This window comes from Bos taurus, chromosome 26 (genome assembly GCF_002263795.3).
Source record: "Bos taurus isolate L1 Dominette 01449 registration number 42190680 breed Hereford chromosome 26, ARS-UCD2.0, whole genome shotgun sequence".
In the NCBI taxonomy this organism is placed as follows: Eukaryota; Metazoa; Chordata; class Mammalia; order Artiodactyla; family Bovidae; genus Bos; species Bos taurus.
In genome coordinates, this window is record NC_037353.1 from 21,231,998 (window position 1) to 21,254,453 (window position 22,456).

The 22,456-nt window shown below is 45.2% G+C and overlaps 1 protein-coding gene across 11 annotated transcripts in view; it reads right to left on the reverse strand.

The window, feature by feature from the left end:
* Positions 1 to 22,456, reverse strand: part of PKD2L1 (polycystin 2 like 1, transient receptor potential cation channel) — a 76,644-nt gene that overhangs the window by 45,138 nt on the left and 9,050 nt on the right. For 7 of the 11 annotated variants that reach the window (XM_015460714.3, XM_059882016.1, XM_059882014.1 and 4 more), the window contains 3 exons: positions 14,145 to 14,276; positions 7,526 to 7,805; positions 7,045 to 7,158 (listed from right to left, as the gene is read on the reverse strand). In XM_015460714.3, the coding sequence (XP_015316200.1) occupies positions 7,045 to 7,158; positions 7,526 to 7,760 (349 nt within the window). In that variant the 5' untranslated portion in view covers positions 7,761 to 7,805; positions 14,145 to 14,276. Of the gene's footprint in view, positions 1 to 7,044; positions 7,159 to 7,525; positions 7,806 to 11,267; positions 11,368 to 14,144; positions 14,277 to 21,134; positions 21,835 to 22,456 lie in introns of those variants that run through there. The other 4 variants (XM_024985949.2, XM_059882012.1, XM_059882017.1 and 1 more) reach the window with 4 other exon arrangements.

The following is a 22,456-nucleotide window of genomic DNA, read 5'->3' on the forward strand; positions in this document are numbered from 1 at the left end:
TTATACTGGTATTTTCAAACAGATCTCAGGTTCTGGTGGGTTAAACTTTTCATTTCCGTATTTTCCAAATTTATGGAAATGATGTGGAATGACAACTGATATTTATTGAAAGGCTACTCTACGCCAAGCACCATATTAAGTACCTTTTTTGTTTTCCACTAGTCTCACAAAGCAGACATTATCCTCATTTGAAATACAAGGAAATCAAAGCCTCCATGGATTTAAATATCTTGACCTAGATCTTATCAAAGGCACATGTCTAATAACTGGTCTCACCATCATTTGAAGGAAGTCATCTTATTCCAGGTCCCATACTATCTCCATCACCACTGTGCCTTCACTAAGGTTATGATTCTATATGACCAATTATCTTCTGCCATCATTACAGCCACATGGGGGCTCACCTAAAGATATGTCCTTAACCTCTAATATCTTTCTGTTCCTTTCTTTGTTAATTCTAGGGACACTCAGTTAAGAAAGCCATCTTCTATGACGGTTTCTCAAAATATTAAAAATAAAATTATCATATGATCCAGTAATTTTATTTCTAGGTATTTATTCAAAGGAAATGAAATCTGTACATCCCTATGTTTACTGCAATATTATTTGCAATAACCAAGACACGGAAACACTGATGGATGAATGGATAGAGAAGGTGATGCGTGTATGTGTGTATGTAAAGAGAGAAACACTGTGTGACTTTACTTACTGGTAGAATCTTAAAAAACAAAGAAACCAAAAAAACAAACAAACAAAAAGAAAACCATCTCAACCTCCTGAACTCATAGATACAGAGAACAGATTGGTGGTTACCAGACACAGGAGGTGGGCAAAATGGGTGAAAGTGGTCAAAATGTAAAGATTTCCAGTTATAAGAAGTAAGTCTTGGGCCACAGGGCTGGTGACTATATTTGAAAAGCAGCTAAGAAAGTAGATCTTAAAAGTTCTCATTATAAGAAAAAAAAACTGTAATTATGTGTACTGATAAACTAAACTTAACTACACTTACTGTGGTAATCCTTTAACAATATATAAGTATATCAGACCATCATGTTATACATCTAAAACTAAGACAATGGTACATTATCAATTGTATCTCAATCTAAAAAAAAAAAAGACATATTCTTCCTAATCTCCAAGCTTACTCCAGCCTCTCCTGTTAGTGTAAGATTCCATCAGTCTACAGACAGAACCTTAAAATCTACTAAAAGAAAGCTGAGTGAACAGAGGCCGGCATTTCCTGACAACCAGTAGTGGATAAAGAGCATCCAATTGACATTAATTGGTGTGTAGATATAAGTCGCCAAAGGCCAACGGTCTTTGCCCTCCTCCACAGCTCCATGGTGACCAGACCCAGCCTTGTCTTGGCTCAGAGCTGCTTCTATTCGAGGGGAGTGAGGGACAGTCCCAGGTGTGCCTTTGAGATAACAATGCTGTCTCCTAAAACAAACAGCCATTGTTTCTACACAAAGACCTTCAATGTCTTCTCCGTCAACAAAAGGCTACAGCCATCCTGCCAAGAAGGCAAAAGGCTGGAAGCCCTTTCAGAAATAGCATGATGGTGGGCGGGAAGGGTAGGGGGCAGGAAGATCATTCTTAAGCACTTTCTCTGCCCAGAAATAGGAGCGACTCTACCTATCAGGAACCAGACTGAATTATTGATCATTCCTGGACTATTCATAATGACAATCATAACAGCTTTCTAAGCTGTGGAACGGAAATAATAGTATCTACTCCTTACAGGATTGCTGTCAGGATCAAATGAGATAACAGGTGTGAAAGCACAACTGATATGGTTATTATGTAAAGATTGATAGTTCACCCATAATGCCTCTATCAAAAAGACAGATTTATTTTAACCAGATGAGACTCCAAATACCCTGGTGTCTAGATCCACCCAGTTCCTGATCCAAAGCATAATGGAGAAGAAATGTAATTAGTATGGCTAACCACCCTGGTTTACTGGTGCCCATCCCAGGCCAAATTGCTGTGCAGGTGATAGGTGACCTAGCTGACTATTCTTTCCAGCCCCAGGAACCCACATCTTGGAAGTGAGCCCCTTGGTGGTTGGTCCCTCACCTAGGGTCTAATGTGCCAAACTTCACCCCCAATCTTCTTCCTTGCTCTTCTTAAAATGTATTTCTTATGCAATTTATACAAAAATAAACACATAATATATTAAAACATGAGAAAACTGTCCATCCTCACTAGTGACCACAGACAAATAAATTAAGGCAAACTATACTGTTATGCCTATTTAATAATAAAAATTATAAATAAGAATATTCAATGTTATCAAAGTTGTGACAAAATTGGTGTGATCTTACAATGCTAGCAATATAATATATTTATATGATTGCTTACAGAGGCAAAATAACAACACATAGCAAGCACTAAGAAGACAGTCCTGTCTTTGGCATAGTAACCTCTCTCCCTGGAAATTCCAAGGAGGTAATTCAACAAAAGTGGTGAAAAAAAGCAGCAAGTATAGATATATTTACCTATTCTTGGCAAATACTGAAATAACAGGAGAAATGTTTTAGTTAACTGAGGTGTGACTGTAGTCATTAAAATGAAAATATGAAAAACACTTAGAAACATGAGGAACTATGATATAATTCCAAGTGAAAGCACACAATCTGATGTGAGGCAACAGAACTTCATCAGTCATATACTATGGTGTATGGCCCCCTTGTGACTCAGCTGGTAAAGAATCTGCCTGCAACGCAGGTGACCTGGGTTCGATCCCTGGGTTGGGAAGATCCCCTGGAGAAGGGAAAGGCTACCCACTCCAGTATTCCTGCCTGGAGAATTCCATTCTAAACCCCCAGAATACACAGCACCAAGAGTGAACCATAATGTGAAGTATGGACTTTGGATGATGACAATGTGGCAACATAACCTCATCAGTCATAACAGGTACCACCCTGGCTCTGTGTGTGTGGAAGTGAGAGGTCCTTCCACTATCTCCATAGTTTTGCCTTTTCCAGAATGTCATATAGTCAGAATCCTACAATATACAGTCTTTTCAGACTTGCTTCTTTCTTGAAAGGTACTTTTTTTACCAGCAGACTAAAAGTCCGAGTATTTGGAAATCCCCTTAGCACAAAGATAACTACTATCAATGATTGTGTGAGGTTCTTTATACATTATCTCCATAAGTATTATTAGCCTTGTTCTACCAACAAGGAAGTACTTAAAATCACAAAACTAGTAAGGAGAAGAGCTGGCATCTGAATCTAGTTTTTCTGACTCCAATATCCTGATCTTTCCATTATGCCATAGCTTAATGCCAAATATGTGTCCTATAGCAGCTGAACCTAGTCTCAGGAACTCATGGGGAAAAAAGCAAATTGATACAGTACATATCCAACCAGATGTCACAGCAGTTCTTAGAAGACAGCATCCTGATAGAACAATAGCCATTCTGCTTTATGCCAGATTCAATGGCTGGGACTTGCATCCCTATCCTTAGGCAGGAGAGTTTAGTCAGCACACTAACTAGCAAAATTAAAGTAGGCATAGTCTAGTGTTTCTTAACATTTTTTTGCATTGTACCCTAACCCAGGAGCCTCTTTAGACATTTTTTCCTAATCACCCTATACCCTAATTAAATTTTAATATCACATACATTTTCTACATTAGCTCATGTACTAGGGTCCTTTGGAGATCCAAAAGCTATAGAAATAGCTAAGCAGGGTTGTTTTTCCCTGAAGGCAACTATTTTCACCCCCTTGGGGGCTACACCATCCCCACTGAGAATATTTAGTCTAGTTGCAGATGGCCAGAGCTCAGGGAGGCTGAGTGAAGAAGCGAAGATGCTAGAAAGGTGAGGTCAGGACCCTGGAGAGCACCAAAGAAGCCCTACTGAGACCTTGTCAAAGGCTCTGTGTTACCTGAAAATTAGCCTGAAGCAAGGAAGGGGCTGTGAGAGGAGGGGGCCTAGGAAACTAGTATTAGTGATATTTTATTGCATGTTGTAGGAATCATCAGAATATGAAGACCTCCAAATTCTCTTTCAAAAGAAAGTTCTTGAGGGAGCTGGCAGTCTGTACTTATAAGTCTTTACAGGGTCCTCAGGATAATATTCCAATTACTTATTATACTTTATAAAGCCCTTCACAACACCCTCTGCTTAAACAGCTGGCCTTGTCTTCCTTTACACTTTGTTCTTCAAATCCCTGTTCCAGCCACACTGAGGCACTCTCACTAAACTATGCCCTCTGTCATTTCTGGGGCTTGGCACACATTATTCCCTTTTCCCAGAAACTTACTCATCTTCACCTTTCAGGGAGCAGAATTCTCCTCCTCATTCAGGTTTTAGTTCAGACATTACTTCCTCTGCCTGTCCTCATACATCCCTCAGTTCTGGAGTAACAGCATCACAGAACTCTGAACTGGTTGGATTGACTATGGAGTATTTTGTCCATTAGGGGTATCATATAGATCAGACCTGGAGACAAGCAATCAGGATGGTGAGCATTATGGAATATATATGCTAGGCATGGAGGTAATGACTCCATGGATCTTACTTCATGTATCTCATGTAATAATCCTATTGGATTGGGTAGGTATAGAAGAGAAAACGAAACCTCAAAGAAGTTAAGCTACTTACTCAAGGTCCCTCACCTGGTAAATGGTAGAACATGGTGTTTGAACCCAAGTCTGTGTAAATTCAGAGCCCATGCCTTCAGTCGCTGCATAATACCACTTCTGGAAACCATTTTATAATGACTGGCTTAGTGGGAAATTAGCAGGTATCTAATCCAGAGAACAGATCACCACATTCATTCACACAGCTGAAGAATTGTCACTTTGGAGAGTAACAGGGAAGTAGATGGCTCAATAGAAGGAAGTTCTCAAAAAGGAGAAGGTTGAGCCCCTGAAAGGCCCAGGGATCAGTCATCTCTGCATATCTCAGTCCAAGGTCTGGTCCAAGGTCTGGTACAGAAGGGGGAGCTCCGTGGATGGAAGGAAATAGGGCTGCCTCATGAAACAGTGAAACTCTCACGGATGCTCCACAGGGAGGATCAAGGAGAAAGGATTTCTATCTCTTTGAACTAGATGACCTGTAAAGCTCCTGGCCACTCAAAGTTTCTGTGATCATTGGATTGAGTCTATGACTCAGACTTTGGCAAGTTACAGACCACCTAGTATTCGGCAGTGTGTTGGGATCTCAAAAAGTGGAGAATGTGAGCGGATGGACTACTGGGCTCTGAGAACTGTAGCTTCCCACCCAGAAGCCAGAATGGTTCACTCTAACTCTGGGGATCCAGAAACCTCCCGATCTTGCTCTGGAAATAGAGACATTCTAGTCGTTTATAAAGAAAGGCTCTGCCTGCATGTTACAGCTGCTGTCATAGGATCTGAAAACAGAGAGAAACACTCCTTCCTGGCAGATGGTTGAGACAAAAAGACAGTATGTCAACAAATGAATTTCTGACAGTCATTTGCTGAGAGGAATAAAATGGGTCCCACAAAACATACCCTGGGTCGACTGTTGCTCCCCACATGCTCTGTCTCCTTTCACTCCATGCTGATGGCCTATGGCAAACACAGAGCTACCCTCCTCTCCCCAAAGAATGAGTCCCAACCAAGTCCAACCAAAACAAGTGCTCAGCTTTCCTAGAGGGCTCATTTAAATGTGGGTGGCTCACAAACATGATGACATTTTTAACCAAAATTATATTATCAGATCTTCAGATTCTACTTGCAGAATATTTATGCAACCTAGAAAGAGCAGAGACTTCTGTGAGGTATGTGCTGTGCTGTGCTCAGTTGCTCAGTCATGTGCAACTCTTTGCCTCCCTGTGGACTGTAGCCCACCCGGCTTCTCTACCCATAGGGATTCTCCAGACAAGAATACTAGACTGAGTTGCCATACCCTCCTCCAGGGGATCTTCCCAACCCAGGCATCGAATCCAGGTCTCCTGCATTGCAGGGAGATTTTTTTTTTTTACCATCTGAGCCACCAGGGAAGCCCAAGAATACTGAAGTGGGTAACCTAACCTTTCTCCAGGGGATCTTCCCGACCCAGAAATTGAACTGGGGTCTCCTGCATTGCAAGTGGATTCTTTAAGCTGAGCTACCAGGGAAGCCCTCTGTGAGGTATAAAGTCATCTAGTAATGGAGGCACCTTAGCTGTATGATCTAAGCTGCAGCTTCAAGTCAACACACACGTACCCACACAACTCTATCAAACTAACCAAAATGCACTTGTGTGAGAACTTAAAGCAGCAATTAACTAAGTACAAAGCACACTTACCTATAGGCCTTATAGCATCTGTTCAATCCATCTTTATCACTAACTCCAGTTCTTCCATGACTCACTGATCTAGCTTTTCACTTGCTTCTCTCAAGGGACAGACCAAACCTTCCCAGCTTATATCTATAGATAGAGTTTCAGATAAGCTTCCCTCCATACCTGTGGCATGGTGCTCTCTCACATGGGAGAATCTTAGCTGCACTGATTACAATACCATTTGCACCTTTAACCCTTTTATTAGGGAGGTGAGTTCTAAGGCATGCCTGAATCTTTTTCTTCCCGCCTCCAAAGAAATGTAGATCAAACCTAGTCTATGATAACTATGTGAAACCCACTAAACTATTTTTTTCTGAACAGAAAAGAGTGTCACCCACTCTTTACAGAAGGTTAAAAACTTCCACCTACCAACAGAGAGCAGTGGTTGCTAAGTCAGTACCAAGAACTTGATCTTAAAAAGTGTATTCCCCTAAAAACGAAACAGACAAACAAAAAAGTGGATTCCCCCTTGTAACTTTCGACAAAGCAATTTGTATGACGTTTTCCCACAGTCTGCCTTTTTCTCCTGAACTCAGTGACATGTTCTTTTTAATTAAAAGGCCTGAAGCTGGAAAAGTATAAAATAGAATGTTATTATTGATATAAAGATCCTGGGACACGGTCTGCTCACATAAGTGGTAGAGGCTGTCCCCACAGACGCTGCCCACAGAGGTGTGTACACAGTTGCTGTACACACAGGTGCTGATCACACACAGATGTACACAGAGACAAACGTTACTCACAGAGACAGATGTCCACCAGGAACACGACGTATACCAAAAGCTCCCGCAGGGTGGTCTTGACATACAGCTCCCGGTTCTCAGCTGTGTTCTCAGTCAAGGTCGTTCCCCAAAGTCCTAAAGGGAAGGAGATGTCCAGAATTCCCACAGCAGGGTTCCTTCCAGTTACCCCACAAACTAGTCCCTGGAATTTATGCTTGTTTCCACCCCAGGCCCTTTTCCCATCACCTTACCTCAGGTAGGGCAGGCTAGGGTATCATCACATCCATGTCTTCCCTCAAACTAGCTCCCATATATGCTTCTCGGTCCCCAAGAGATGACCGTGCCAGGCTTTCCCTCTGAGAGACCACCACACTAGCCTCTGTACTCTGGGGCATTCAGATCTGATACAGACAGTTCACAAACCCCATCTCCTTCCCAAAGCCTCAGCTGGCCCCTTCTCCCGACCCCAGTATCTCAGGAGGTGCCTCCCCCCACCAGGCACCTCTGATGCCGTGACAGATGCGAAGGCAGCAGCTGGACACCAGGGTCCTGTGTGCCTTCTCCTGGGGTCCATCTTCAGGCTGCTTGGGTTGGGGTTGAGACAGCACTGCACTGGAGATGGTGTAGATCTTGAGGGTCCCTCGAGGGGAGGGGGGGCCGCTATAGGTGGGGTTGTCCCAGGCTCCACTCCCCAGCTCTTGTAGCTCCTGCTCCTCGGGGCTTCCCACAGCATTCATGGGGGATGAGGCAGGGGACCTGGCACCTCAGGTACCCACTCTCACCTGGAAAAAGAGAGAACAAAGACACAGGTTAGCCTAGCCAGCAGAGGGCAAAGGGAAGGGAATGTGAGAGCAGCTGGTCTCCTGCAGCCTCTGCCTCCAGCCTTTTGTAGGGGGAGTCTGTGCCCGCTGCGGGGAGGGAGCAGAGGAGGTGGAGGGTGGGGAATGACCGTCAGTGCTGTGTCAGGGGCTCTCTCTCCCCTCAGCAAGTGCAGGGGACAAGAAGAAAGAGGGTGGGAGGGAGCTGGGAGGCAGGGGTTTGATGGGGAAATAGGAAGGTGTGGAGACTGGGTTTGGAAGGAAGGTGGGGCAAGAGAGGTAAACACTGTGGGGAGAGCAGGGCTGCTTGCAGATGGGGCCTGGGAGGGATGCTTCCCCCCCCTGGTAGAAGAGGTAATGAAAAAGCAGTAGGTGGGGCTGGGAGCAGAGGGAGGCTTTGGAACTTCACTGCAGGTCTGAACTCATTTCCACTAAAAGCTCCTGAAAAGGCCACCATGGATCAGGGTGCGGACCCAGGCCAGGCACAGGGACTGAAAAGTGCTGCCTCCCTCCAGGCCCAGTCAATGGTGTCTGAGGCTCTGTTATGGTCTCGCCTGGAGCTGAGCCCTGGTGGGGTGAAGAAGGGGGGCTCTCCTCCCTCATTCCACCCTCACAGCTGGGGGCAAGGATCGTGAGAGGAGGTCCCCCTGTTTCAGACACTTATGTGACAGGGTCTCTGACCGCAGATGAGGAGGGGGAACGCCTGCAGAGGTTCAGATCACCTGAATCCTTTTTTCTGAGGTCTGTCCTCTTAGATGGTCCACACTCTAGCTTACAGCTGAGCTATACTGCCAGAAAGGTCTTCCTGCAGGGTGCAGAGCTGTTTAGGGAAGAGGCTAAGCACTGATTGGGAAGACGGACCAGAGAGCAAAGGGCAAGGGCTGTGTGACCTGGGATTCCTTAAGGGGAGTGTACATCTGGACCCAGCTCAGCGGACAAGCTTATCTTCAGTTCAGTTCAGTCGCTCAGTCGTGTCCGACTCTTTGCGACCCCATGAATCACAGCATGCCAGGCCTCCCTGTCCATCACCAACTCCCAGAGTTCACCCAGACTCACGTCCATCGAGTCAGTGATGCCATCCAGCCATCTCATCCTCTGTCATCCCCTTCTCCTCCTGCCTCCAATCCCTCCCAGCATCAGAGTCTTTTCCAATGAGTCAACTCTTCGCATGAGGTGGCCAAAGTACTGGAGTTTCAGCCTGAGCATCATTCCTTCCAAAGAAATCCCAGGGCTGATCTCCTTCAGAATGGACTGGTTGGATCTCCTTGCAGTCCAAGGGACTCTCAAGAGTCTTCTCCAACATCACAGTTCAAAAGCATCAATTCTTCGGTGCTCAGCCTTCTTCACAGTCCAACTCTCACATCCATACATGACTACTGGAAAAACCATAGCCTTGACTAGACGAACCTTTGTTGGCAAAGTAATGCCTCTGCTTTTGAATATGCTATCTAGGTTGGTCATAACTTTCCTTCCAAGGAGTAAGCATCTTTTAATTTCATGGCTGCAGTCACCATCTGCAGTGATTTTGGAGCCCAGAAAAATAAAGTCTGACACTGTTTCCACTGTTTCCCCATCTATTTCCCATGAAGTGATGGGACTGGATGCCATGATCTTCGTTTTCTGAATGTTGAGGTTTAAGCCAACTTTTTCACTCTCCACTTTCACCTTCATCAAGAGGCTTTTGAGTTCCTCTTCACTTTCTGCCATAAGGGTGGTGTTATCTGCATATCTGAGGTTATTGATATTTCTCCCAGAAATCTTGATTCCAGCTTGTGTTTCTTCCAGTCCAGCGTTTCTCATGATGTACTCTGCATATAAGTTAAATAAGCAGGGTGACAATATACAGCCTTGATGTACTCCTTTTGCGGGCCTAGAGGAGCTATCCCACGTTGAAGGTCAGGAGGGGCAGCAGTGAGGAGATACCCCTCGTCCAAGGTAAGGAGCAGCGGCTGTGCTTTGCTGGAGCAGCCGTGAAGAGATACCCCACACCCAAGGTAAGAGAAACCCAAGTAAGACGGTTGGTGTTGCAAGAGGGCATCAGAGGGCAGACACACTGAAACCATACTCACAGAAAACTAGTCAATCTAATCACACTAGGATCACAGCCTTGTCTAACTCAATGAAACCAAGCCATGCCCATGGGACAACCCAAGACGGGCGGGTCATGGTGGAGAGATCTGACAGAATGTGGTCCACTGGAGAAGGGAATGGCAAACCACTTCAGTATTCTTGCCTTGAGAACCCCATGAACAGTGTGAAAAGCTTATCTTAGCCTCTGCTTAACGCTGGACCTAGAACAGTGAGCAGGAGCACAAAATGCAGCAGGAGCAATAGCAAGGCTGATTGGCTTTTTCCCCCTAATCTTAGGTTTCTGAATCAAAACCCTGGCAAGGACCCCCAGAGATCCTTGCCTGTGCCTCGCTCCAGCCCTGAGCAAGGGCCCCCGCTTGCCTACAGGCATGCGCTGTGGCTCAGAGCAGGGTGCACCCTACAGGTGCAGATGCTTACCTCCTCCTTGCTGGCTGGAGTGGGGGCTGCCCTCTCTCCTGCTCTTGACTCCCTCTCTGGGCTATTCTACTGCTGTTCTGGCCTGAAGCCCACCCACCTTTGTGCTCAGTAAAACATCAGCCTGGTGGAAGTGAGCAGTCTTAGGTATCCCCACAAAGAGATCCTGAGTCCAGACAACCCAGGGCTGGGCTCAGCTCCTCATGAGCGTACTTCAGCATCTGAGACAGCAGCTGTCCTACCCCCAGGGCCTGCTGCATGGCTCTCCCACCCCAGCCCGGGACACTATGAAGGGAATGAACTCTCCATCTGAGCTGTAGCTGACTGGGCTGTAGCAACTCTGTGAGCTCTCACAGACAGAACAGTTCCCCTCTTTGCATTTTACTGGTTAATGAGACACATTCCAAGGTGATGGTTTTCTTTGGGAAGACAAAAGATCAGGACTCGGGCCTGTACTGCCCATCTGCTCTGAAACCATCTGACAGCGAAGCAACAGGAGTTTCTACCTCTCACCCACAGGCTTTTCAAACAATTGCAAAAGGACCCTTGGCCTGCAAAACTGAGCTCTGGGACAGAGGCGATGGACAGGAAGCTAGAGTCCAAAGAAGTGGGGAGAGGAAATGGAGATGGTTTCTGATTCCTTTGGGTGATTTTATATCCTAAAGGAGGCTTATGATCAGCAGGGGTTTGGATGGACTCAAGGAGGTTCATCACATGACAGGTCCCAGGCCCCAGGGAGCTTAAGGCCAGGGATATGGGACCTGTCTTGGTCACCTACCTGGCCAACGTGTTTCCCTGCTCAGTCCTGAGCACTCCCCATGGAGTATAATCTATAAGGCCCACAGTGGGCACAGATTATGCAACAGAGCTTGAGAAATTTTCTCAAAAGCCATTCTGCATTCTTAGGATGTTAAATCTTACTCAAGAAGTTGCAAATGTGGTAATAAAGTGGGATCTCCTGATGATTTCATGACCAGCAGTTCTCCATGCCCTCCAGCTCCTACTGGCACTTGACTTTGCTCTGTTAAAAAAAAACAACTGATTTCAGGGGAGTCCTGTGGCTCAGACTGCCTCTTATCGGCTCAGCAAAACCCAAGGGGCTTGACCTTGAAACCAAAACTCCCGGGTTTAACTCTTGGCTGAAAAACACACTGATCAGATGGTTCTGGGCAACAATAAGAGTCCCTCTGAGGCTCTGTTTACCTATCTGCAAAGTGTTGATAATAAGGCCTGTCCTGCTAAACTTAAGGATTATTTTAGAACTGAAATAGAAGTCTTTATAATCTGTGCACTATAAAGCACACAACGAATTTAATAATCCTGGCATTACATCCACCCTAGTGCAGTTCAGACACAGCAGTTCGTGGTTAAGATAGACACCTTCAGCCAGGACTCTGTTGTCATTGCCCCCTGAAGGACAAGTGGGGTCCAAGAACTCTCTGTGTCCACACCCATTCCACTTCAGCTGACACCAACAGAATGGAATGCTAGCATTTCACCTCAAAAGTATTATACAAGTAGTCTTTAAATGAAAGCACCTCTTAGAAGAGTTTTATAACCACATGACAAGCCTTGTTACTCATTCCAACCAAAAGTACCTCTTCGTCATGAAGCCTCTTAGCCACTTGGAGACTTGGTCCCGTTGCTTCAGTGAGACAAAAGTTTTGGTCACACGTTCTCCTCATGCAGTCAGCAGGAAGAGGGTTACCCATGCCTGCCACCAGCGCACCCCTTTTCACAGCCTCCCCATCCCAGCCAGCTTCTCCAGGGCTTCCGGGATCTGATAGGCCTTGACAAAGAGTTCAGAGGCATCAAAGTCTACAAGATGGAATCTTGTGGTCCATCTCCTTACAAGTTTTCCTTGGAAGTTCCTCTGAGATAGAACACTTTCCATACTTTAGAAAAAGGAATTCTAGGGTGATCCACAGTCCAGTTTCTACAGGGAGAAGCAAGCTGCAAACCACCTTCTGTACTCGACATAGTGACTCAACCTTTTTCACCCCAATAGACATAAACAGTAAGAAACCTTTTATAAGTAACAGTGGCTCACTATGGCAATGATTCTCAATGGAAGACGCTGGAAATCACTTATCTATAAGAAAGAAGTCTGGTATAAGAGCTTAACCTTCACTGATACACCACCACAGTCATCTGCCTGGTAAAAATACTGACATTTGAGTAGCCCAAGGTTTCAACAACAAACATACATGGTGGATCAAGCAAAGTAAGCTGAGTGAGCTGAGCCAAAGGGACTCCTCCTCTGCCTTTTCCATGTAACAAACACCACAGCACTACACCAGGGGGCCTCCACGAGCCCCAGCTTCTCCATAATACATTAACGTGAACAAGTCAGTTCAGTTGGAAGGTCCAGGTATATGAAGTCCCGTAGCAGCTGTCCCAGCCCAGACAGCAAGAAAATAGCCTCTGTCTTATTTCATCAGACACCTCACAGAGAGGCTGGACGTGACCCACCTCTTCATTAAAAGGACCCACGTTAGCCTTTTCATCCTTTCCTTTTACCTCCCTGATTTCAGAGTCCTTCTGGAATACATTTTGCATCTTCCATCTCTCTAAAAGGAATCCTTATGAATGAGACCCTCAGCTTCCCTCCCATTTCTAAAGGATCCCCCTGGACATTGTTGTCCATCTGCCCATACCTTCTACAGAGGTTTAGACAGATGGAGGAAAGCAATCAAACCTAGGTGGTAAGAGACAGATGACAAACCTAGGTGGTAAGAGACAGATGACACACCTAGGTGGTAAGAGACAGATGACACACCTAGGTGGTAAGAGACAGATGACACTATCTCCAAAAACAAGAGAGTTAGGGCTTCCCTGGTGGACCAGTGGTTAAGACCCTGCATGCCACGCAGTTCAGCCAAAAAATAAAGAGGTTGTCACTTGACTAAGCCCTAGAAAATGGATCTGAGCTCACATGTCCTGACATAATCCATTAGCAGCTTCCTTTCTAGGCAGAGCTCCTGCTGTGGCAGGCAGGGTTCTTCAGCTGGTGCGTTAGTGGACTGTTAACCAGGCCACCTGCTGGAGGGGGTGGCTTAGGGAAGGAAAGAGCTCCACCTGAGTAGGAGACATCAGGCTAGAAAGAGAGAGGAGGAGAGGAGAAAGAAAGGCATGAGAGGGCAAGGAGATGGAGGATAGAGAGGCTCGGGGAAGAGGACGTGAGAGAATGTGGTTCTTCTCCTGAGAGCCACTCACCACATTTCACATGAGGCACTTTGACTGACTATCCCAAGCCTGGGAAGAGGCGAGACTGGAGCCCCAGGGCAGGTCCCTCGGGGTTCACTCTTCCAGCATCACCTCAGGCTCTCAGGGCAGACATTCACCATACCTCCTTGTCCCTCCCTCTGAGAGCCCCATTAGAGAAGCCACATCTTTTTCCATCCTGAGTTCTCATTCTAATCATAATTCACTCCACAGATGTTTACTGAAATAGCAAAGGCAATCCTTAGGGCCACCTGCCCCATGAAATTTAGACTCTGGTGAGGAAGATAAACATCAAACAAATATACAGATAATTGATGGTTTATCATCATAAAAAGTACTGCAAGGGAGAAGCAACAGGTGCTTTGTGGCTCTGCAGCAGGAGATCCAACGTTCTGAGGTCAGTGAGGAATGGAATGATGATTCCTATCTCTCTGCCCGCTTCTTGTCCCTGCAGCGCACTACAGTTTCTGAGAGGCAGACATGTTTTACTGATAGTACGCATAAGGAAACAGACCAAGTTAAAAGACCAAACGAGAAGAAAGTTACAACACTGCAAGAAATATTACAACTTACAGTCATCTTTGTCCCTCATGGTCACTGGAATGGGAGCTGAGCTAAGCTTGAATTACTCATGCCTTAGCTTCTTTCCAAAAACAGGGAATCCAACCACTTTTTCACTCCTGAAATTGGTTATCTCTTCAAAAGCTGAAAAAGAGACAAATGAATAAAAGAGCTAGAGTAACTGGTGAAACTACAAATTGGTTAAAATTTCCTGAGGTGATGGTTATAAAGCTGTATACTTATTGCCAAACTCAGTAAGTGGTACACATTAAATAAATACAGCTTTTTGTATGGCAATCACACCTCAATAAAGGTCAATCGTTTTTCAAAATTTTTTTTAAAAAACTTCCTGAACAGGAATTTAGAACCAAGAACTTTCTTTTCTTTTGTTCCACTGGCCCTGTTATCTCAAATCGAGAAATCTACCTTGGTATCTCTATCAGCGTGATTGATAACAGTTATTAATTTTTTAAAAAGCTGGAAAAGAGGAAGCCCAAATATCCAACAATAGAAAAAAGATCAAATAAATTAAGACACATTCACATTATGGATTGTTGTGCAGAAATTAGCAATATTTTTGAATAACATTTAATGTTGTAAGAAAAAGCTCATGTATGTTATGTTAAAACTTCTGGCATATACATGTACAGAATTCAAATTTTCTCTGTATATACTTAGATATATGCATCAAAAAAAAAGGACTAATATTGAAAAATAAAAATATTTAGTAATGGCAGCTCTGGATGGTGTGATTATAGATGCTTATTGTTTTGCTAATTTTTTCTACAATGATTATGAGTACTTTCGTACTCGGAAAAAATAATAATTTTCCTTGCCAGGGAAATCTCATGGACAGAGAAGCCTGGCAGGCTACAGTCCATAGGGTCGCAAAGAATCGGACACGACTGAAGCGACTGAGCACAGCACAATAAGGTATCAGTTCAGTTCAGTTCAGTTCAGACGCTCAGTCATGTCCGACTCTCTGCGACCTCATGAATTGCAGCACTCCAGGCCTCCATGTCCATCTCCAGCTCCCGGAGTTCACTCAGACTCACGTCCATTGAGTCAGTGATGCCATCCAGCCATCTCATCCTCTGTCGTCCCCTTCTCCTCCTGCCCCCAGTCCCTCCCAGCATCAAAGTCTTTTCCAATGAGTCAACTCTTCGTATGAGGTGGCCAAAGTATTGGAGCTTCAGCTTCAGCATCAGTCCTTCTAGTTACCACTGAACCACAATGTCAGATACTTTACTGTGTATTAATATGATCTCAGTTAACTCTCATACAATTAGCTTTTCATTATCTCTATTTTACAGGTGGAAGAAAACCGAGGATCAGAGAGAGAACTTAACGGTGGCGTCAGGCTTCCAAATGGGGTCTGACGACAGTGGTAATGACTTCCTGCATGTCACCCTGCAGGGGCAGCAGTGTGTACGAAGCCAGGCAGGTAGGAAGTTGAAAGTAAGTCTCTTTTGGAAGAACAAGCCCACTTTGGCTGGAGTATAGAAAGGGAGCCTGGAAAGAGGGCTGGGAGAAAATATGGAAGGCCTCATATACCAGCCATTTTATTTATTAGGCAACAGAAAGACAAACAAAGCATCTGAACAGAGTAACTACATTAAAGCTATATTTTATGGAAAACAGTCTGACAACAGGATAGGTTGGTTTGAGGAGAGACTGGAAGCAAGCAAATCAGTTGGAAAATTACTGTGTTAGCTCAGGGACAGATAATGAAAGTATGAATTTTATTCGGTGAAGTAAGATTAGAAAGGAAAGGAAAGATATATGAGAAGTCTCTTAGGTGGCATCTGCTGGGATTACAATGCACCTGAAGGAATGTGAGGTACAAGGGAGAGAAATCAGAGGCAGATCTAAGGTCTCAAACCCGGACAACTGGAAGACTGGTGATGTTATTACAAGGTGGGTAGGGAGATGGAGCAAAAGAGGAGTGAGTTTCAGTAGGAAGGTGATGAATTTGGCTTTAAGCATATTTGAGCCTAGTGTTAAGATGATGAAATATGAGAGGCTGTTGAACAATTTGGGCTGAAGTTTAAGAGGGCAATAAAGACTACGGACAGTAATATGGGGATTGTGTGCCTAGAAGTTTATTGGAGCCACAGGAACAGTTAAGATTGCCAAAGGATTAGACTGAATATAGAAAGAAAAGAACTTGAGTTGGAGGATGGAAGAGGAGCCAAAAGGGAGAAAGAGTCATTAGAGACAGGAGGAGGACCAGAGATTTTCAAGACACGAAAGTCAGAGGAGGAGTGTTTGAAGAAGTGGGCGCTGATGGATGGTATCAAATGGTGTTAAAAGGTCAAGAATTCCGATAAAAGCTTCTGGATGTTTAGACTAGAATCTCTCAGGAGACCTTGAAAAGTGAGGAGGCTAGAGATGCCTGATTTGGAGGAGCAGGGGTGTAAAGGTTAAAGAGTGGGTGGCAAGGCAATGAATGAAGTGGCTCCATTTAACTGCACATGTAAATTTACTAAGTATTTGAGTGCCTGCTGGGTGAGCTTCTTGCACATCTGCTTGGGGATGTCCCAAGAAACCGAAGGAAATGGCAACCCACTCCAGTGTTTGTGCCTGGAGAATCCCAGGGATGGCGGAGCCTGGTGGGCTGCCGTCTATGGGGTTGCCATGGACAACGACTAAGTGACTTAGCAGCAGCAGCAAGAAACCAAAACCAACCATACTCATCTTCATGTTCTAAAAGCTTCAGTTCATAATATCTGAAACAAACCCAACATTGTAAATCAACTATCCTCCAAATTAAAATTAAAATTCTTCTATTTTTTCCTTTTAAAAATAAAAATTATTTTAAATAAAATAGAAGTTTCAGTTCATTCCAACGCCTCTTCTGGTGCTGAATTTTAAAAACAGCTTTATTGAGATATAATTCACAGATCATACAGTTTACCCATTTAAGTATACAAGCTAGTGATTTGTAGTATCTATACAGATGTCCAACCGTGGTGCTGACTTTAAAGGATAAACATTTGAATCTGGAATTCAATTCTTATAATTTATGCTGTAAATGAGGGAGCTGCTGCTGCTGCTAAGTCGCTTCAGTCGTGTCCAACTCTGTGCGACCCCATAGACAGCAGCCCACCAGGCTCCCTCGTCCCTGGGATTCTCCAGGCAAGAACACGGGAGTGGGTTGCCATTTCCTTCTCCAATGCATGAAAGTGAAAAGTGAAAGTGAAGTCGCTCACTTGTGTCCAACTTTTAGAGACCCCATGGACTGCAGCCTACCAGGCTCCTCCATCCATGGGATTTTCCAGTCAAGAGTACTGGAATGGGGTGCCTTTGCCTTCTCCGAAATGAGGGAGAGGGGATCCCAAGGCCCAGAATAGATTCTTCACTCCCACCTTCTTGAGCAGAATCACAGAGCAGAGTGGGAAGGCACAATGGTGCTTTGCCTAAAATGTCCACCAGGTGGTAGCAGTACCCTTGCCCAGTTTGAAAGGCTGTGTACTCAGAGAGTCTCCAACCTAGGGACTGTTTCTCTCCTGCTCCTTCCTGTTACTTATTCTTTTCTGCTTGGTAACTCTGCTAACAAGTCCTAACCCACGGGGATTTATCATTCTGGAGGCATGGTAGCTTTTTGTGTTAATCTGTGTCCTCTGAGAAGCAGAAGCCAAGAATAAAGCTTGTGAGGGGTTTTAGTGTGGGAAACGCTTGCAAGTGAAAGTAGGGAGTGCGCCTAGAAATGCTAGGAGAGTTGTCAGACTAGAATGTCAGTCTGACCCCAAATGAAGAAGAGAGAGTAGGAAAGTTGGTGTGGAGCCTCCTGCAGTATAGTTAGTCTCAGAAACGTTGGCCAAGACCTTCAGGGAGCCCAAACAAACCACCGGGAGAATTCTGTGTCTTCCAGGAAGAAGCCTGCCTTAGTATCCCTGCTAAGCTCGATTATTGGCTGGGCTGCTCACCTATAAGTGCCCCAGGTGGAGGCTCTTGGTCAATTATCCCACCAGTAGATGGAAATCTGTAAGGCCTGTTTTCATGGCCTCCACACCTTCTTTTGGAAAAGGAACAGCCTCGGCCCTCAGGTACAAAATGAAGCAGGCCAAGGCTAAGAGAATTCTGCCAAGAGAACACACTGGTTATAGCAAACACTCTCTTCCAACAACACAAGAGATGACTCTACACATGGACATTGTCAGATGGTCAATACTGAAATCCGACTGAATATATTCTTTGCAGCCAAAGATGGATAAACTCTATACAGTCAGCAAAAACAAGACCTGGAGCTGACTGTGGCTTAGGTAATGAGCTCCTTATTGCAAAATTCAGGCTTAAATTGAAGAAAGTAGGGTAAAACACTACATCATTCAGGTATGACCTAAATCAAATCCCTCATGATTATAGAGTGGAGGTGATGAATAGATTCAAGGGGATTAGATCTGGTAGACAGACTCCCTGAAGAACTATGGGCAGAGGTTCATAACATTGTACAGGAGGGGGTGACCAAAACTACCCCCAAGGGAAAAAAATGCAAGAAGGCAAAATGGTTGTCTGAGGAGGCCTTACAAATAGCTGAGAAAAGAAGAGACGCGAAAGGCAAAGGAGAAAGGGAAAGATATATCCAACTGAATGCAGAGTTCCAGAGAATATCAGGGAGAAATAAAAAAGCCTTAAGTGAACGATGCAAAGAAATATAGTAAAACAATAGAATAGGAAAAACTGGAGATCTCTTCAAGAAAATTCGAGATGCCAAGGGAACATTTCATGCAAAGATGGACATAATAAAGGACAGAAATGGCAAGAAGAGAACAGAAGCAGAAGAAATTAAGAAGAGGTGGCAAGAATACACAGAAGAACTATACAAAAAAAATATTAATGATCCAGATAACCATGATGGTGTCGTCATTCACCTAGAGCCAGATATCCTGGAGTGTGAAGTCAAGTGGGCCTTAGGAAGCATTACTACAAACAAAGCTAGTGGAGGTGATGGAATTCCAGCTGAGCTATGTCAAATCCTAAAAGATGATGCTGTTAAAGTGCTGCACTTAATATGCCAGGAAACTTGGAAAACTCAGCAGTGGCCACAGAACTGGAAAAGATCAGTTTTCATTCCAATTCCAAAGAGAGGCAATGCCAAAGAATGTTCAAACTATAGGACACCTGCACTCATTTCACATGCTACCAAGGTAATGTTTAAAATCCTTCAAGCGAGGTTTCAACAGTATGTGAACTGAGAACTTCCAGATGTACAAGCTGGATTTATAAAAGGCAGAGAAACAAACCTGAGATCAAATTGCCAACATTCATTGGATCATTAAAAAAGCAAGAGAATTCCAGAAAAACATCTTCTTCATTGACTACATGAAAGTCTTCGACTGTATGGATCACAACAAACTGTAGAAAATTCTTAAAGAAATGGGAATACCAGACCACCTTACCTGTCTCCTAAGAAACCTGTATGCAGGTCAAGAAGCAACAATTAGAACCTGACATTGAACAACAGACTGGTTCCACGTTGGCAAAGTAGAACACCAAGGTTGTATATTGTCACCCTGCTTATTTAAATTCTATGCAGAATTCAACATGCAAAATGCGGGCTGGATGAATCCCAAACCGGAATTAAGATTGCCAGGAGAAATATTAACAATCTCAGATATGCAGATGATACCACTCTAACAGCAGAAAGCCAAGAGGAAGTAAAGAGCCTCTTGATGAAGGTAAAAAGAGGTGAGTGAAAAAACTGACTTAAAACTCAACATTCAAAAAACTAAGATCATGGCATCCAGTCCCATCACTTCATGGCAAATAGAAGGGGAAAAAGTGGAAACAGTGGCAGATTTTATTTTCTTGGGCTCCAAAATCACTGCAGATGGTGATTGCAGCCATGAAATTAAAAGATGCTTACTCCTTGGAAGGAAAACTATGACCAACCTAGACAGCATATTAAAAAGCAGAGATACCACTTTGTCACCAAAGTCAGTCTAGTCAAAGCTATGGTTTTTCCATTAGTCATGTATGGATGTGAGAGTTGAACCATAAAGAAGGCTGAGTACCGAAGAACTGATGCTATCCAATTGTGGTGCTTGAGAAGACTCTTGAGAGTCTCATGGACAGCTAGGAGACCAAACCAGTCAATCCTAAAGGAAATCAACCCTGAATATTCATTAGAAAGACTGATGTTGAAGGTGAAGCTCCAATATTTTGGCCACCTGATGCAAAGAGCTGACTTATGGGAAAAGACCCTGATGCTGGGAAAGATTGAAGGCAGGAGGAGAAGGGGACGACAGAGGATGAGATGGTTGGATGGCATCACCGACTCAATGGATATGAGTTTAAGCAAACTCCAGGAGATAGTGAAAGACAGGGAAACCTGGTGTGTTGCAATCCATGGGGTCGCAAATTGTCGCAACTTAGAGACTGAACAACAGCCCCCAGTAGTCTCCACCAAGGGCCATCTGTGTTCCCCACCTCTGAGGGGGGCAGTTCAATCCCCACTTCACACCTCTTGTGCTGACTTCACGCCCCACTCTCCAACCCCTCCCCCAGTGACCATCTCCTCCCACGTGCTGCATGCTGCATCCAATTCTCCACTTTCCTGGATGAATCCAAGTACTATACCCTCCCAAGAAAGCCCTACCTTTTCGAGGCCCCTGCCTTTGGCACCTTCTTGCTTATAAGCTCTTGAAAACTGAAGGAGGTAATGGGATTAACTGGGTATTGGCTTCAGCCCTGACCCACAGGCCCAGGTGCCAGTCTGGCCCAGCAGGAGACAGGTTGACCAGCACCAGGGCCCATCCCTTTCTCGGGGTCCTGCTGTCTCAGATGACCCTCCCCTGGCACCAGAGTTGTCAGTATGTTCTGGCCTCTGCCAAGGCCAAGTACATAACAGGGCAGCCATAGCTTTGCCAAGTGGTCCAGAGGGCCAGGTAGCTCTTGGGGGCCAGGAAGAAGTTGGCATTTGCCCACAGAAAGCAGAAGTTTGGGGAGAAGGGTGTTAGGGAAGAAGACTTGTGGGTGCCCAGCGTGACAGGGACTTACCACGTCAGTCGCCTTCGAGGGCTGCCCTGAGTGCCGAGGGTTTACTGTGCCCGTCGGACCTCTGGGCTTTGCCCTTCTCTCCCCTGGCTGGTCCTCAGCTGAAAGACAGGCTTGGCAGGAATGGGCTGAATACAGTTGGCTCTCTGGGGTGCTGCTTCAAAGAAGCACATGGGGAAAGCAAGGATTCTACAAGAACATGTCTGGGCCAGGTCACATTGCAAACGCAGAGTGCCTTATGGAAATGGGAGGAAGTAACTTGGGAGTTTAAAAGGGAATCCAGGCAACCCCAGGCATGGGAGCAGCAGAGAATGGCCTGGCAGTCTACCCCAATTGCATCATTTACACCTAGATGACAAAGAGGAAGCTGAGGGCAAGTGTGGGATTTCCCCTTTTTCCTCTTGGGCAGAGAGAGATGGAGAAGAAAGGTGGAGATGGGGAATGAAATGAAAGGAAGACACCTCCAGGTGATGTGGAAGGTGGTGGTGGTGGGGTGGGCTTCCAGACTGTAACCTGCCCAGGGGCCCGGACCTTAGTTCCAGGGTTGATGGAACCAGGATGGGGGCAATGGGACTAGCAAGACTCCTTTCCACTCCCCACTCAGCACATTTGTTCCATGCTTGGAATGAACTCCTTGCTAGACAAATCTATGAAGTATCTACCCACCCCTAGGCAAAGGGAACTGATATGTCCCCCCCACATTACCCCTACCCTAATAGCCCCAGACTGATACAGCTTTCTGAGCCTTGTAAAATAGTCTAACTATATCAATAAATATTAGTAGTTTGTCAAAGCACCCAGGCCAGTGCACAGGAATAGACACTCAAAAAATTGCTAAATGAGTTTGTCTCAGGCCCATTCTCTCCTCTAACCAGTTCTGGGGGTGCTTCGGGTAGGAGCCTCCCCTGAACCCATTCCCCATTTAACATGGTACGTTTATACCCTGCTGTCATTAGATGTTATCCTGCCCAGCTGGCTACTGGACTCTGTCCTGTTTCCTGTGAGCTGTGAGCTCCCCGGGGGCAGCTTCAGAGCCTTGGCTGCATTCTCCATCGCCTCCCCGCTGCCCACCACCACCCCTGCACAAAAGAGAACTAAGAGTCCACGGAGCACTGTGAAGGCTCAGTCCACACGCAATCCTCAGGTGGATACACTGGCTCAGAGGGAGTGGCTGCGGGGAGGAGGCACCAAGGGAAGCCTGACTTGGGACACAGACAGCTGCCCTCTGGCCCATGCAGCCCTGCTGTATCCGGCTCAACTGCTGTGTCAGTGCAAAGCGGGGTGACATCAGCTGTGGAAGAGGTTACTATCAGGCAAAGGGAAGG